This window comes from Enoplosus armatus, chromosome 17 (assembly GCF_043641665.1).
Source record: "Enoplosus armatus isolate fEnoArm2 chromosome 17, fEnoArm2.hap1, whole genome shotgun sequence".
Taxonomy (NCBI): Eukaryota; Metazoa; Chordata; class Actinopteri; order Centrarchiformes; family Enoplosidae; genus Enoplosus; species Enoplosus armatus.
In genome coordinates, this window is record NC_092196.1 from 9,035,750 (window position 1) to 9,054,285 (window position 18,536).

The following is an 18,536-nucleotide window of genomic DNA, read 5'->3' on the forward strand; positions in this document are numbered from 1 at the left end:
ATTGAATTTGACTTTAAATTCACAGGGATCCAGTTTACATCATATTTAAAGGAGATTCATGGACTTGAAAACAAAAACACGCTGTGAACATGGCTTACAGAAAGTTAATTAAAAAATTAATGTCAGGTTTAAACTGCAGAGAAATGTCTAGAAAAGATGTGAAGAGAACATTGACAATTTGATGCAATAAAACAGTCAATAAAGTTATTTATATCTGAATAATATGAAGAAAATATAGTTACATCTCTCCATAGGCAGGAATAAACCATTATTAGTATAAAAAAACATCAACCTATAAACCACACTGCATGATCCTGGCTGCTGTCAGTGTATTTCTGTTTGCAGAAAATACAGTCAGAGAGCAAATAGATTAATTTAATTTTTCGGCAATTACAGAAAAGCTGTGCTCATATGTTTGAATTGAATCATAAATGTGATGTAGGAGGTGCTGACAGTAAATACATTCTCTCAGGAAAACAGCTCACATCATATTTAAAGTGTGTTTTAATAATCTGAGTAAAAGCTAAACATACTGTAAACATGACCTATAGAAAGCAACAGTCTTGGTGATTGCTCTTTTTGTTTCCACGGCTGCACATCATCAGGCAGCTGGATGTGAGTCTCTCTGGATTTGTCAAAGTCAACAGTTCTTCTTTTGCAGTTATAACTTGATCATTTGTTACAAAACCTTGTCTTTTTTTAACAGGTGTGAAGTGTGAACAGTTGACACAGCCAGCCTCTGTGACTGTGCAGCCAGGTCAACGTCTGACCATCACCTGTCAGGTCTCTTATTCTGTGGGCAGCTACTACACAGCTTGGATCAGACAGCCTGCAGGGAAAGGACTGGAGTGGATTGGAATGAGATACACTGGAGGCTCTCACTACAAAGATTCACTAAAGAACAAGTTCAGTATCGACTTAGACTCTTCCAGCAACACAGTGACTCTAAACGGACAGAATGTGCAGCCTGAAGACACTGCTGTGTATTACTGTGCCAGAGAGCCACAACAACACAAACCATCAGTAGAGCTGAACAAAAACCCCTCAGTGCCTGAACACTTGTAACATGAAGCCACCAGAGGAGGAGCCCTCAGACCACTAATGATTTCAACACCAGATCACTGTCAAAGAGAGAAAAAGACATATTTAGCAATGAATACATTAAAAAAACAAGGTTCAGTTTAATATACAATAACAATAATATCAAATATACAGTGGAAGTATTTCCCCCCCAAAATCTCTGTCTTTCAATATCTATGTGAATTAATCACAGCGTTATTTCAGCTCACAACATTGTTTTTAAAAGCTCTTAATTTGACTAGAAATTAAACATAAATAATGGAATTTATTTGTACTGACTGAGAAACATGGGTATTCATGGCATCCATGTAGTGAGGGGTTAAATGCAGAGTAAAAAAAAAAGTTATTTTGTGTTATTTGCGTTTTTTCTATTAAAATGAATAAATAATCACTTTATGGATATTGAATATCATTGTCAACGTCTTCACATGATGCAGACTGTGCTTAATAATGAAGCAACCACCTTAAATAATGTGTTTGTCAACCTATTGTCCAAATAATACTGAAACATGCAAGAGGGACTCATGTACAGTAAACATTCATTCTCCAGTTTCATCAAACAGCAACTGAGATCCAAGTCAAATCCAGTTCCACACTGTGAGGAGGAGTCAATGCAAAACTCAGATGTCTTCCACCTCTACTTATCTGACTGCAGAGAGGAGGACAGAGAACAGTGGACACACAGTTTAACATGATGGACTATAGGACAGGACTGCTGCTTTTAACTCTCTGCTGGGCAGGTGAAGATCTTCACTGATCTTTTGTTGAACTTGTCTTCACCAACTTAATGCTCGTTATTTTAATGCTTAATTATTTTCTTGTCTTGACAGGTGTTGATGGTCAGACTCTGACAGAATCTGAACCAGTGGTTAAAAGGCCTGGAGAATCTCACAGATTGACCTGTACAGCCTCTGGTTTCACATTCAGCAGCTACTGGATGGCCTGGATCAGACAGGCTCCTGGAAAAGGACTGGAGTGGGTTGCTTATATCAGTAGTGGTGGTGGTGGCAGCACATACTACTCTCAGTCAGTTCAAGGCCGGTTTACCATCTCCAGAGATAACAGTAGAGAGCAGCTGTATCTGCAGATGAACAGTCTGAAGACTGAAGATTCTGCTGTTTATTATTGTGCTCGAGAGCCACAGTGACTGAAGTTGGTTGACAGCTGTACAAAATCCTACAGTATTCATCTTTCAGGCTGGTAGAGGCCTGAAGCATGAAGTGTTCCTATATTATTTATATTATGTATTATAGGATTCATTATATATTCATCTCTTAAGGTGTTTTATATTCTACGTTTTACATTACATATATTTTCAAATGTTCAAACAATTTTTGTCCCTGCATCATATAAACTCCTGAAAACTGTTTCTAAGAAATATTATTACTAAACATTAAACACAATGTCTGTATTATAATAATAATATAATAATATAATATAATATAATAATAATTATGTGTAATCGAAAGTGAGTCGTAATATGAGAGTGAAAAATGATGTTGTAGTTTCATTAATAAAATCACTAGAGGGCAGTCAGTGTCAAGTTTCTCTCTCCTCTGCTACTGAAAGGAAACACTCAGAGCTGGTGTTCTTATTGATCTTAACTGAATGACATTCGACACTTGGATGTAGTTTTTTGCATTTTGTCACACAGGTTTCCCGTTAAGAACAGTTTCTCTGTATGTCTTCAAACATCTGCAAAACCATTAAACCATTAAAAACCTATAATGCAAACCTGCAAACCAGCAGCATCAGACTTAAGTTTTCATACTATTTACATGATCCTGGCTGCTGTCACTGTGTTTCTATTCACAGCAAATACAGTCAGTAAGTAGTAAGTAAGCAAATAAATGAATTGATAAATGCTGCAATAATAAAAAAAGCTTTGCTCATTTGTTTGTAGTTAATCATGAATGAATCATGAAAGTGTGTGTTAATAATCTGAATAAAAGCTAAACACACTGTAAACATGGCTTATAGAAAGCAATATACTTGGTGGTAGCTCTTTTTGTTTCCATGGCTCCACATCATCTTTGTTACTGCAACGCTGAATTTAATGAATATGTTTTCCATTATCCATGATTCATTTTAATATTCACAGTAAGAATGGTTTTAATGATGCTTATCGTTGTTTGCAATTAAACAAGAACTTACACAATGTTTGAATTTTATTATTAATAATAATAATACTATAATATAATATCATATAATACAACACATTTAGATATAAATAGTTTACAGTAAAAGCAAAGTTAATAGCTGTTTCATTTCCGTAAATGAAGGGACATTTTCAAAATGTTAAAATTGAGTGTTTTCACTCTGCAGATATAATAACAGTCGACAGACTCTTCTATTGGCTCCATTTAGACCAACACTGATGCTTTGTATGTTTGATTCTATGCAAACTCAGTGACCTTCCTCGTTACTCAGCTATAAAAACTTCACATCAGGCTGTCGGTGGAGTTCACAGCACGTCACTTTCAACATAAACCATGTTTTCTGTAGCTCTGCTGATGCTGTTGGCAGCTGGATCCTGTGAGTCTCTCTGGATTTGTCAAAGTCAACAGTTCTTCTTTTGTGGTTATAACTTGATCATTTGTTACAAAATGTTGTCTTTTTTAACAGGTGTGAAGTGTGAACAGTTGACACAGCCAGCCTCTGTGACTGTGCAGCCAGGTCAACGTCTGACCATCACCTGTCAGGTCTCTTATTCTGTGGGCAGCTACTACACAGCTTGGATCAGACAGCCTGCAGGGAAAGGACTGGAGTGGATTGGAATAAGGCGTGTTGGAGGGAGCACATACTACAAAGATTCACTAAAGAACAAGTTCAGTATCGACTTAGACTCTTCCAGCAACACAGCAACTCTAAACGGACAGAATGTGCGACCTGAAGACACTGCTGTGTATTACTGTGCCAGAGAGCCACAACAACACAAACCATCAGTAGACCTGAACAAAAACCCCTCAGTGCCTGAACACTTGTAACATGAAGCCACCAGAGGAGGAGCCCTCAGACCACTGATGATTTCAAGACAGAAAAACAGCCTCTGAACATACTGCATATAGCACTAAGATGTGGAAATTATATAAAATGGTAATATACAGTGAGACATTCTGGGAAACTAAACCTCTTGAATCAATGTCAAATTCATGTCAATTGAAGTCCGTGAGAAAAGTTTACAAATTTAAAAAAGTCTTAAATGACATATTTGAAAAATGCACTGTCTTCTGTAATAAAGTGATTATTACCCTAATTGACTTTATAATTCATCAAAGCTTTTTCACATGCAAGAGACGGGTATGAGATAAAGTTGCCGCACATCCCTGTTCATAAAATGGTGGATGTATTTGCATAAAAGTGTTTAACAGCAAGAATTCAGCTGAATTCTACGATTTTGAAAAAGCTCTGTAATTTACAAAAACAACTCAGACTCACTTTATTTTATTTTTTTGTAGTTTGTATCATACAAAAGAAAATGCAATGTTACCCTGAAATTGTCGATGCTGTTATAATTTAGATAAAGTCACAATCTTAATCATACAAGCAGCAACAGTTTCAAAGAATCAGCACTCTTTAGTCAACCTCATGGAGATGTTAAAGACTGAAACTACAAGTTAATGTGTCTTCATTACAATTCAATGCAGTTACACCTTCTCTTTTTCCGAGTTGAAGAAAAAAGCCTTTATTTTCATTTATTACTTTGTATGTGGTTGTATAGTGAGACAAACAACCAAAACCCTGCAAACATCAGGCAGCTTACAGATTTCCTCATGAAATAATCAAGCATGAAGCTTTTTACAACAAAAGTATTTTAAAAAAGTCACATCAATTAATACGCTGTGTCAGGTAGACCATGTTTTTTTCACATGTTATAAGAATAAAGGAAATGAAATGAATAAAAAGGAAATGTTCTGTTTCCTGATGTTATATTGTATCCAACATGGATGGACATTTAGCTTCATTAAATTAATACAAAATAAATGATACAATTGAATTAAACTATAACATAGTGCCTGTACAGAGCCACGCCCTCCCCATGATATCCTGATGCAAATCTTCAGTCTGTGCAGTGTATTTCTGTCCTGCTGACTGGTCTTGTACTTTGTGTGGAGCATCAGAGGTCACATCTCCAGCCTCAGGATGACGAGCACACTCACTCTTCTGCTGGTTGCTCTCTCTCTGCCCTGTGAGTTCTCCTACAGCTTCTTGCAAACTGATGGTCAGTCACTGATACCTGAAAACCTCCCAGATGACTGTCTTACTTTCTTCTGTGGTTCCTCTCTCCTTTCGTCTCATCAGGTTGTACAGGTCAGAGTATGGAGTCCATTCCTTCGAGTTCCGTACTGAAAAAGCCTGGGGAGACTCTCAGTCTCTCCTGCAGGGGATCTGGCTTCACATTTAACTGCTGTGTTATGAGCTGGATAAGGCAACCTGCAGGAAAAGCACTGGAATGGATAGGGAGCGGCTTCTCTGATGCCAGCAGAAACACTTATGCCAGCAGTGTCCAAGGACGAATAGAAGTCACCAGAGATGATAGCAACAGCATGGTGTATCTGAGACTGTCCAACTTAAAGCCAGAGGACTCTGCTGTGTATTACTGTGCCAGAGACACACTGGTTATAGGAAGCAGAGAGGCTTTACAAAAACTCCACAGAACATTTGTGTACAAAGACCTACAGGTGGCAGTAGAAGATATGAAGTCAGATGACACTAACTAAGAGTAGACAGTGCCTCTAAAGACACACTCATGCATGCACACGATGAAAGCAACAGCTGATGTTGTTTTTGACTTCCTGTTTCTTGGTGTTACAATTAACATGTGCTTTTCTACAACAATAATGGTTAATAATGTTCCCATTTTTGGTTGTTAACAGCAGGTGTTGAGAATATATTTGGACTATGTTATATTTATATCCAGTATATGGACGCCCAACTAAATGCTGCTACTGAGCAGAATAAATAAATACCTCTAATTTGTTTATAGATAATTTCGGTCTAATAAGTAGAAAAGCATCTTCATAATAAGACAATCATAATTATAATCATTATGTAAGATGATTATGTAAATCATATTTTTTTCTAGAGATGTGTGAGATATGGTGTGTGTCTCTTTTGAGGAGGAGGAGTTGATGCAAAACTCTGATCTCTTCCATCTCTACATATGTGTTGCAGAGTGAAGGACAGAGACTAAATCACTGACACACACACTGTAGACTGGACAGAGACAACTGGCTTTTACAATGATCAGACCTGATTACTTGGTTGGTTTTCTCATCCTGTCAGAATCAGAATCAGAATCAGAATCAGAAACTGTTTATTGCCAAGTAACATACATTACAAGGAATTTGCCTGTTCATCTGTCAATGAACTGGGCAGGTAAGAACAATAATTGTTTTTCAATAATTGACAATCCTCCTGGTACAAAGACAATATGGCTGCATTACAGAAACTAATGGGCTGTTTTACTGTCTGTAGGTACTGAGGGTCAAACACTGACTGAGTCTGAACCAGTGGCTAAAAGGCCTGGAGAGTCCCACAGACTGACCTGCACATATTCAGGGTTCAGTGGCCATTACTGGAATGCTTGGATCAGACAGGCTGCTGGAAAAGGACTGGAGTGGGTTGCAACTATCAGTGATAGCAGTAGCTACATCTACTACTCTCAGTCAGTTCAAGGCCGGTTTACCATCTCCAGAGACAACAGCAGACGGCAGGTGTATCTGCAAATTAACAGTCTTAAGACTGAAGATTCTGCTGTTTATTATTGTGCTCGAGAGCCACAGTGACAGGAGTTGGTTGAGCAGCTGTACAAAATCCTACAGTACTCATCTTGACTTATTTTTAAAAATTCTATTTATATTGTTATTTTATATTTTATACATTTTTCGTATATGTTGTTTTATATTCTATATTTTGCATTACATATATTTGTTTATATAATAAAATAATCTTTGAGAAATATTATTAGTAAACATTAAATACATGAAAAAAATAAAATAAAGATCATTTGTTCATCAAAGGTCCAAAAACAGCACAACAACAATCTGGATGCTGAAATTAAACTTAAATACTTAACATTTCTATAAATTAAGACCCATAATGCCTGTAAATTATGTGGAATTGAAAATGAGTCATAATATGAGAGTGAAAAATAATTTTCCATTGTTTTGTATAAAATCACTAGAGGGCAGTCAGTGTCAGGTTTCTCTCTCCTCTGTTACTGAAAGGAGACACTCAGATCTGGTGTTCTCATTGATCTTAACTGACTGATACTCGAACCCTCGACTGAACTAAAGCTCAACACTCCTGCTGCTCACGTACACTGGATATTGTGATAATTGAAACTTTTCTACACTGAACAAAAATCATGTGTTAACTTACTCAGCACATTTTAAAAGTAAAGTTTGACTATAAGGTCAGTGTCAGTTCATCTCAGCAGACAGGAAGTAGATCTCAAGGTGAACAGCAGGAAGCCTGAAGGAGCTGCTCCTCTGGAAACTGCAAACACTAAAACACACGAGCAACGGCACTGAGGGTGTGCGTGTGTTTGACTGCATAAAAACTGAACCAGCCAATTTCATGATGATGCTATTTAGTCAAACTATGTCAAAGTTTGTTTTCATTAACAATCTGAATCTGTGTGTTTGTCAGAGATTCTTTGACTGATAACAGCTATGCAACAGGTTGGATCAGACAGTGTGAAGGAAAACCAATGGACTGGATTTCCCATCAGTGGGGAGGAAGCCGTGGCAGCTTTTATCAAAATGCTGCTCTGAAGAACAAGTTCAGATACAGCAGAGACACTTCTGCTGGAATAGTGACTATATAAGGACAGAATCTGCAGCCTGAGGACACAGCTATGTATTACTGTGTACGTCAGCCCACAGTGATACAAACCACCAACAGACCTGCACAAATACCCAGCGACCATGTGACTCAAGCACACACACATGTTCTAAATGTGAACATTAATAAAGACAGTACTCTCGGGTGAGCTGATAATGTAGTTACATTTTTATGGGATTCATTGAATCATAGGGTAGACTTCCATTTTGTAATTTGGCCATGATTACAAAAGCTCTAAACTTTTAAACCATGTGTTAAAGATTGCCATTATAGAACATAAGAGTTTTATTTCCCTTTTCAGCCAGGCAGATGTCGGGAGAGACGATATGCTCTCATGCATATGACCTTCAAGGAAAACTGAGTAAAATCCAGCACAGTGAACCAGACCGCATCCCTACACTGAGGAAGATCCTCATCAACCAACAATGATAACCATCAAACACATCCATAAAAAACAGCAAAACACATACACATTTCAGCTACATTAATGTTTGCATTACTTGGTTTCTAAAGCAGGTCACAATATGTACTGTATGTGAAAAATAATGTTGCATTTTCTTTTATAAAAACACTAGATGGCAGTCAGTGTCAAGGTTCTCTCTCCTCTGTCACTATCAGAAGACACTCATATCTGCTTATCTGACTGATCTTAACTTGACTGACACTCAAACCCTGGACTGAACTAGAGTTATATACTCACACCCTTTGTGCGCTCGCCTCACCACAACACTAATAGAACATTTTAAGTGTTGGATCATGTGTTCATTCAGTTGTAGTTCACCATTTTGTGCTTGTGAGACATTGTGATGAAAGCTAAATGAATAAGTTATAAGACAAACTTTCATTTCCTGGGCTCATGGACCAAAAAGTCTTCCTTTCCCACATTTTTCTCTCTAATCCTCCTCACTGAGGTGAGCGATCAGTTTTGAAATGAAAGTTTATGACTGACTGACTGAGCACTCCTCCTTTTCTGACAGATTTAGTCTTTATGTATCAACACTGTATCTCCAAAATCTCTGACTGGTAAAATGCAAATTCACACAGTGATGCACAATCCCCACCCATTCTGCCTGCACAATATATATCCTTCATAATAGCCTTTGCAGTTGTAGACTCAGTCAAGTTCCCACCATGACAGTTGTACAAAGTTTCCTCCTCTTGGCTCTCATTTCAGGTGAGTGAAGTTGGTATCCAGGGGAGGAAGAGAAAAGAAGCTTTGGATGTCTGCTGGCGCCCCGTCATCTAAACTCTGTGTCTCTTTCAGCTGCTCAGGGCCAGTCCCTCACCTCCTCAGAGCCAGTGGTCAGCAGAGCAGGAGAACCAGTCACGCTGTCCTGTAAAGTGGAAGGACTTGCTCTGGCTTGGCTGCACTGGATTCGTCAGAAACCAGGGAAAGGACTGGAATGGATCGGACGCATTAATGACGGAACTGGCACAATATTTGCCCAAAGTCTCCAAGGCCAGTTTTCCATCACCAAAGACACTTCCAGACATCTTGTGTACTTAGAGGTGAAGAGTCTAAAACAAGAAGACTCTGCAGTTTATTATTGTGCACGAGAGCCACAGTGACACATCAGAATACAAAGCTGTACAAAAACTGAACAACACTGATGTCTGAGAAGCACTGAAGCACGTCAAGGCTTTGACAACACATTTCCCATTGAATAATGGCCAATTAACAGTGAAACACATTTCATCAACAAACATGTATATATCAGGGTGTTGGGACAGTATAAAAAAAATCTGAATATGTCAAAAAATATATATGTTCTTAAAATAGATTTCTCTGCCTAGTCTGGTCACTCAAGGAGACATGCTGTTTACACCTTCAGCTGATTTAAATAAAATGTTAAAGATTATTTCAACAATATGCAAATAAAGGACTTATGAGGAATGGAAAGTACTTTGAAATCAGCAGACAAAATATCCACCGACTACAGCTCATAAAAATGCTGCTGCCAGGCTTTTAATACACCAAGAAGACTGATAATTGTTTTTTTATCATGATCAGGATCCTGCTGCTATCTGTGATGTGCTGATTCCTGATACAAACCTGATCGCTGCTCGAGACTTCGATCACTAGTTCTACAAAATCTCACCTTTTCAAGACATTGTTTGTTGAACTCATACAATTATAATGTTTTGTGAGAGTTGTGACTAAATTCAAATGAATTTCAATCACACACTGAATCAATTTTTGGTCAAATAATATTGTGCAAGGGGTTTATTCACAGGAACAGTACAAGTTACAAGCAAAAACACAGAACTGAAAACTTGTTGGATGTCAGAGTTTCCCAAATGAAACAAATGAATAAACTTCTGTTCTTATTATCGTGACACAAAATCTCGACTTTGAGAAAATGTAACTTTGGTAGATCTCAAACCAAGCCTACAAGCATTTTTGCCATACTACATAAACTGAAACCAATTAATAAAAATTATAATAATATTAAGAACTTTTATTTATAAACAGTAGCAACTATGAAAGTTTCATTTGAGAAAAGCATCTGAGTAACGCAGTAACTAACAGTAAAACAAGGATAATATAACATTGGGTTAAATAATTAAAGGAAACCAAAATTGTCTGAGATATAGTGAGATGAAACTTACAGCGTTTGACTGTTTGATTTCCACAAGTGAGGATCAAATACAGCAAAGCAAAGTCACCAGTCCAATCTAGTTCTCTCCCCCCTGTGAGGAGGAGTCAATGCAAAACTCAGATGTCTTCCACCTCTACTTATCTGACTGCAGAGAGGAGGACAGAGAACAGTGGACACACAGTTTAACATGATGGACTATAGGACAGGACTGCTGCTTCTAACTCTCTGCTGGGCAGGTGAAGATCTTCTCTGCACATAGCTTTTATTTGTGTCACATGCTTCCTTCACTTGATGACTTTTTATCCTCTGGACAGGTGTTGATGGTCAGACTCTGACAGAATCTGAATCAGTGATTAAGAGGCCTGGAGAATCTCACAGATTGACCTGTACAGCCTCTGGATTCACATTCAGCAGCTACCACATGGCCTGGGTCAGACAGGCTCCTGGAAAAGGACTGGAGTGGGTTGCCTGGATTGAAAATGATAATGACAGGAAATTCTACTCTCAGTCAGTTCAAGGCCGGTTTACCATCTCCAGAGACAACAGCAGACAGCAGGTGTATCTGCAGATGAACAGTCTGAAGACTGAAGATTCTGCTGTTTATTATTGTGCTCGAGAGCCACAGTAACTGGAGTTGGTTGAGCAGCTGTACAAAATCCTACAGTACTCATCTTGTGGGCTGGTAGAGGCCTGAGGCATGAATTATTTTTCATACAATTTATACTATATACTTTATTATATTATTTTTCATACATTGTTTCATATTATATATTTTACACGACATATATTTTTTACATAACGCATTATACAAAGTCCTGAAAACTGTTCTTGAGAAATATTATTACTCCTTATGTAATTTCCCCCCAGGTATCAATAAAGTATTTCTGATTCTGAAACATTAAACACCATTATTGGCTATTATGTGGAATCTAAAATGAGTCATAATATGAGAGTGAAAAATAATGTTGCATTGTCTTGTATAAAATCACTAGAGGGCAGTCAGTGTCAGGTTTCTCTGTAACTGAAAGGAGACACTCAGATCTGGTGTTCTCATTGATCTTAACTGACTGACACTTGCACCCTCAACTGAACTATTGCTTACACTCCTGCTGCTGCCACTAGATATTGTGCTTGTTGAAACTTTTCTACACTGAACACAAGTCATGTGTTAACTTGATTCAGCACAATTTGAATCGTAAAGTTTGACTATAAGGTGTTTATCATCAGCAGCGACTGTAGCTCCGTCTGTCAGTGTCAGTTCATCTCGGCAGACAGGAAGTAGATCTCAAGATGCTGTGTATTTTCGGGCTTGTGAGACTGTGATTAAAGATGGATGAACAACAAATCCTGCAGTATATTTTCAGGGATATTTGAGCAAATCCTCACTGGGCTGATAGACCATGCACTGCCTCACAAGATCAAGACAAAAGAGTTCATATTGCTTTATAATACAAACCAACTGAAAAGTCTCTCTCTTTCCATCACACACCGTTTCATGAATACCATTTCTGAGAGAAGACAGCAGTGATATATAAAGTGGAGGAGAAGTGGAGTGCTGACAGCACAAGTTTAATGTTTACAAACAAAGTCAATGTCCTTGAATCCTACATATATTGTGTGGAGATAAATACTTTAAATAGAAAGTGTTTTCATCATCTTTCAACTGCAGAAAAATGTCAAGAAAAGGTGTGGAGAGAATACTGACAGTTTGATGCAATAAAACAGGTATTAAAGTTATCTGTATCTGAGTATAAAGAAAAGGAAGCTCCATCTCTCAATGGGCAGGAAGAAACCTGTGCCTTTATTTGTTACATCTATGTTTTATTTGGCCATAATAAAAATAATATAACAAACCAAAATAACGACAAACTATAAACCACACAGCATGATGATTGAAGCAGTTTTTTATTTATGTACAACCACACACATATAACGGTAAAATGTGTTGAGAATTACAAAAAGTAGTTTTTATCTCAGCTAAAGGATTCAGTTTCTTTGCATTTTGCCGCAGAGGTTTCAGTTCCTGGGCAGCTGTTTTCCTCTAAAGGCTCCAAGTTTCTCTGTATGTCTTCAAACATCTGCAAACTCTGAAACCATTAAAAATCTTTTATGCAAACCAGCAGCATCACATGAGTTTTCATGCTATTTACATGATCCTGTACAGTACAGTAAGTAGGCAAATAAGTGACTCAATCAATGCTCTAATTACAAAAAACGCTGTGCTCATACGTTTGAAGTTAATTATGAATGTGATGTAGGAGGTATGTATAGTAATAATGATCCCTGTTTGCAATTATACAAGAATTTACATCATATTTTAATATTTAATTGTTGTCAATACAACAGATTTAGGCATTAATACTTTACAGTAAAAGCAAAGTTAACAGTTGGTTCATTTCTGTAAATGAAGGGACATTTTCAAAATGTTAAATTTGAGTGTGTGGAATTAAATTAAAATGTAAAGCAGAAATGATTTCCAGACATGTTTTCACTCTGCAGATATAATAACAGTCAACAGACTCTTCTATTGGCTCCAGTTAGACCAACACTGATGCTTTGTATGTTTGATTCTATGCAAACTCAGTGACCTTCCTCGTTACTCAGCTATAAAAACTTCACATCAGGCTGTCGGTGGAGTTCACAGCACGTCACTTTCAACATAAACCATGTTTTCTGTAGCTCTGCTGATGCTGTTGGCAGCTGGATGTGAGTCTCTCCGGATTTGTCAAAGTCAACAGTTCTTCTTTTGCAGTTATAACTTAATCATTTGTTACAAAACCTTGTCTTTTTTTAACAGGTGTGAAGTGTGAACAGTTGACACAGCCAGCCTCTGTGACTGTGCAGCCAGGTCAACGGCTGACCATCACCTGTCAGGTCTCTTATTCTGTTAGCAGCCACTACACAGCTTGGATCAGACAGCCTGCAGGGAAAGGACTGGAGTGGATTAGTTCTGACTCAGCTATCAAAGATTCACTAAAGAACAAGTTCAGTGTCGACTTAGACTCTTCCAGCAACACAGTGACTCTAAACGGACAGAATGTGCAGCCTGAAGACACTGCTGTGTATTACTGTGCCAGAGAGCCACAGTGAGAGACAATAATAGCAGAGTCATATAAAAACTACTTCCTCTATTTGTCTCTTCCTCTAACTGTCAGTCATGAAAATTCTGAGTTGCGATTGTCTGAATATTGCTGTCTTATTTTTATCTCATTTAACTGAATGTTAAATTCAGTTGTAACCTACATATAGAGGAATTAGAAATATGTTATTAATTCTTTTTCAGAGGAAAGTATTTCTGTCCACGTCTTCATAAGTACATGCATGGAGATCATGCATGTGATACATAATATATATAATATATGTACATTTTTGGTAACATTTAAAAATAAAAAGCTTTCATGTAATTTGTCGATTGTACATTTGATTGCACATTTTTTTTTTATGAAAAGAATGTTCCTACACAAAAAATCCCGAAATTAACAAAAACTCTGTCCATTATAAAAGAAGAGACCAAAAGCAACAGTACATTTTATTTGATAAATGATATGCCTTCAACCGTCTTCTTTAGCAGATATCATCACTCACTGCTATCATTGTTCTTTGTCTAGTCACTCATATACCCAACCAACTGCCACCTCACTTTAATGATACAATGTGTACCATCATCATCCTCTCTGAATTTTGTTCAAGTTAAGTTTTTAAAAGTTGATCTCAAAGAAAACATAAATAATGTTTTCCTCGAAGACACAAGGACTCTGATGGACTTAAATAAATCCACCTGAGATAATCAGTCAGTCTTTGTTCTTTGGTTCTCCCTAGTCTCAATATTTTACATCAGAAAGGAGGGATACAAAATAACTGATTCGGTGCTTGGAGCACATGATAACTGTGCTCTCATCTACTGCTGCTTACAGGCAGTAATAATAACAATAATAATAATAATAATAATAATTATAAAGAGCATCCTCCTCCTGCACAATGTATGCTGTCTGATTTTTGTTTTAATAATGCGTTCTGTGTTTCTGTAATTTCATTTAGCTGCTAATGGGGCGTTGCAGTAAAGGTGAAATAAATAAAATAACAAGTACTTTCACTGATTTTATTATTTTCAGTACAATTTGTTTGTCATGTTGTTAGGATGGAACAGGATTAAGATTTCAAGCATTCATATAAGCGAAAGGATTTGTTAGTTAATTTAGTTTATTTTTATATCAGAAATGTCCCTCTGACAGCCGTGACAAAAACACAACAAAACATTATGCTACATAGAAAAAGTCATAAACAAATAGCAAAGTAATGTGTGTAGTAATGACTCTTGTACTGTAAACTGTCATTCTCCAGTTTCAGCAAACATTAAGGACTAAATCCCTAAACCTGAACACATTTAAAACAGTAAAGGTTTGTACATGTTATATACCAAAAAGGGAAGGAAGGAAGGAAGGAAGGGTTCCTGTTGATGTTTGAGAGAATGAGAAACGTCATCGTCTTTTACATGAAGTCTGTTTTGTGTTGATTTATTCATGGCCTTGCCAGACCATATTGAATAAAGTTAGAGCAGAGGAAAATATCATCAAATATGACTGGAAAACACAAAGTCCCCGTCAGCCCACCAAACACACACACACACACACACTGACTGAGAAACATAGGTATTCATGGCATCCATATAGTGAGGGGTTAAATGCACAGTTATTTGCGTTTTTTCTATTAAAATGAATAAATAATCACTTTATGGGTATTGAATACTATTGTCAACGTCTTCACATGATGCAGACTGTGCTTAATAATGAAGCAACCACCTTAAATAATGTGTTTGTCAACCTATTGTCCAAATAATACTGAAACATGGAAAAGGGACTCATGTACAGTTAACATTCATTCTGCAGTTTCATCAAACAGCAACTGAGATCCAAGTCAAATCCACTTCCACACTGTGAGGAGGAGTCAATGCAAAACTCAGATGTCTTCCACCTCTACTTATCTGACTGCAGAGAGGAGGACAGAGAACAGTGGACACACAGTTTAACATGATGGACTATAGGACAGGACTGCTGCTTTTAACTCTCTGCTGGGCAGGTGAAGATCCTCACTGATCTTGAGTTGAACTTGTCTTTACCAACTTAATGCTCGTTATTTTAATGCTTAATTATTTTCATGTCTTGACAGGTGTTGATGGTCAGACTCTGACAGAATCTGAACCAGTGGTTAAAAGGCCTGGAGAATCTCACAGATGGACCTGTACAGCCTCTGGTTTCACATTCAGCAGCTACTTGATGGCCTGGATCAGACAGGCTCCTGGAAAAGGACTGGAGTGGGTTGCCACTATCGATGTTACTAGCACATACTACTCTCAGTCAGTCAAAGACACACACACTCTCCTTGTTGAGAAAAAAATCTTCAATAGTTTTCAAGTAGCGGATCAGGCTGCACCACTGACTCAACATCCAGAATAAAACTGGAACAGCCATGGTTTCTGTATGCTTCACCCAGCGTCCCAACAGGGACTCTCCATCCAGTATTATACCAAATGTAAAAAATAACAATAAATAAACATTTAAAAGTGATTGCAGTGAAATTATTTTGTCACCACACAGAGTGGAAATAGATTCTGAACAACAAATGGGTTGGATTATGAATCTCAGCAGAAAATGACAGAAAGTGACAGAATCCAACATCCACAGGTTGACTTAAAAACAAAAGAACAACATCATGTCTTTTGAAAATTACAGTTTGTCTTTGAAAACTGTAGAGGGCAGTCTAGGACTGACTGAGTTTGATACTTGCACTGATCATATGATAAAGAATGTCCACCAGAAGTAACATTGAGAAAGAACAGAGGCGATTTGATTGGTCTGACATCTGACAATAACACAACTACTGATGATGGTTGTCCAAATAGAACCCCCAGTTCCTATTTTCATATACAATGACTCTCTTTAGTTGCTTGATTATGACTGTTATCAAAAGATTACAATTAATATTTATCCACACATTTTAATAAAAGACCCAGGTTCAATCTAGTTCTCTCCTCCCTGTGAGGAGGAGTCAATGCAAAACTCAGATGTCTTCCACCTCTACTTATCTGACTGCAGAGAGGAGGACAGAGAACAGTGGACACACAGTTTAACATGATGGACTATAGGACAGGACTGCTGCTTTTAACTCTCTGCTGGGCAGGTGAAGATCTTCACCGATCTCAATTTTATTTGTATTTATTTGTGTCACCAGCTTAGTTCACATGATTTTTTTTTATCCTCTTGACAGGTGTTGATGGTCAGACTCTGACAGAGTCTGCACCAGTCGTTAAAAGGCCTGGAGAATCTCACAGATTGACCTGTACAGCCTCTGGTTTCACATTCAGCAGCTACTGGATGGCCTGGATCAGACAGGCTCCTGGAAAAGGACTGGAGTGGGTTGCAACAATTGAATATGATGGTGACACCAAACTCTACTCTCAGTCAGTTCAAGGCCGGTTTACCATCTCCAGAGACAACAGCAGACAGCAGCTGTATCTGCAGATGAACAGTCTGAAGACTGAAGATTCTGCTGTTTATTATTGTGCTCGAGAGCCACAGTGACTGGAGTTGGTTGAGCAGCTGTACAAAATCCTACAGTATTCATCCTTACCACACTTATCTCACATGAATAATGTCGATACTTTCAAGCAGTTAAAGAAAATAATGCACAGTTACACAGAACGATAAAGATTGGAAACATATTTCTAAACAGAGTTATGAATGTAGAAATCATATTACTAAATAGGCATATCTTGCTTAATAGAGCTTCATTAGAGAAGAGAAAATAGTAGTAGTAGTATTTGTGTAGTTCAGTGGTTTTGTTAATTGTCTAACCTGAGATTTACAAGTCTCTTGACTTTTTTCTCGTCTGCAGGAGTTTGAAGTGGAGTTAAAATTACAATATGCATAGAGTCCTACTGTGGATTGAGAGAATAAATGGAGGTTCAAACTGTTTTCACTTAACTGTCCAAGTTTTCTATTGTTTTGTTTACTTTTATTAATTGTGATATTAAAGAGCACTTTCATATAGATTATTTAACAGATAAGCCAGGAGACATTTTCCTGTGCATTACAGCAATTCGTTTTTTGCACATTGTCACACAGGTTTCAGTTCCTAAGTATCCTATCCTAAGTTTCTCTGTATGTCTGTGGCTTCAAACTGCCATAATTTGAATACTGAAATCTTTAAAAGTCAAGTCACTCATGTTTGCAATAACAAAATAAAACAAAAATGAACATATAAATCAATTGCAATCATGCTGATGATCACCACATCTCAGAATTTGTGAATTAAACTGTTTTAAATTTTAACAATAATTGAAAAGACAACAGAAGTAAAGCCATTGTGTAACTCATTTGAGTCAGTCAAATTTTAGTAGAACAAATCTGCTGGATCCTTCAACGAAAGCACTGAAAAAGAAAAATCCCATTTTCTAAATTGACTCAGTCTTTATGAAGGTACAGATGCCTTACGTCACTATTTGCTGTTGTCAGATTGTTTAAAAGCTGTTTTATTTATTAGTTATACTGTGTTCATTCCCTTGACTTTGACTTTAAAAGCAGAATGCGATGTAGGAGGAGCTTACTGTAAACAAATTCTCACAGGGATCCAGTTTACATCATATTTAATGGAGATTCATGGCTCTGAAAACAAATCACACTGTGAACATGGCTTACAGAAAGCTAACAGTCTTGGTGGTTGCTCTGTTTGTTTCGACTGGTGCTGAAGGTCAGACCATAACAGAGTCTGAACCAGCAGTTAAAACTCCTGGAGAATCCCACAGACTCACCTGCACAACATCTGGATTTAACTTTGGAGGCTCAGTTTGGAACTGGGTCAGACAGGCTCCCGGAAAAGGACTGGAGTGGATTGCTCTTGTACACACATCTAGTACTCCCATCTATTACTCCCAGTCAGTCCAGGGTAGATTCACCATCTCCAGAGATGACTCCAGCAGTAAAGTCTATCTGCAGATGAACAGTCTGAAGA

The 18,536-nt window shown here is 37.5% G+C and overlaps 1 protein-coding gene and 2 gene segments (V, D, J or C); all 3 read left to right on the forward strand.

Annotated features, from left to right (window-relative positions):
• Positions 1-3,572: 3,572 nt before the first annotated feature.
• On the forward strand, positions 3,573-4,067 carry LOC139299940 (Ig heavy chain V region 5A-like). The segment is given in 2 exon segments: positions 3,573-3,615; positions 3,706-4,067. Coding segments are annotated over 2 exon segments (405 nt in total).
• A 1,156-nt stretch (positions 4,068-5,223) lies between these two features.
• LOC139299941 (Ig heavy chain V region 3-like) lies at positions 5,224-5,801 on the forward strand. The segment is given in 2 exon segments: positions 5,224-5,269; positions 5,383-5,801. Coding segments are annotated over 2 exon segments (465 nt in total).
• Positions 5,802-9,060: 3,259 nt separating this feature from the next.
• Positions 9,061-18,536, forward strand: part of LOC139300097 (uncharacterized) — a 48,827-nt gene continuing 39,351 nt past the window's right edge. Inside the window, exons 1-2 of the mRNA XM_070923084.1 lie at positions 9,061-9,103; positions 9,194-9,493. Of these exons, the coding sequence (XP_070779185.1) occupies positions 9,061-9,103; positions 9,194-9,493 (343 nt within the window). The remainder of the gene's footprint in view (positions 9,104-9,193; positions 9,494-18,536) is intronic.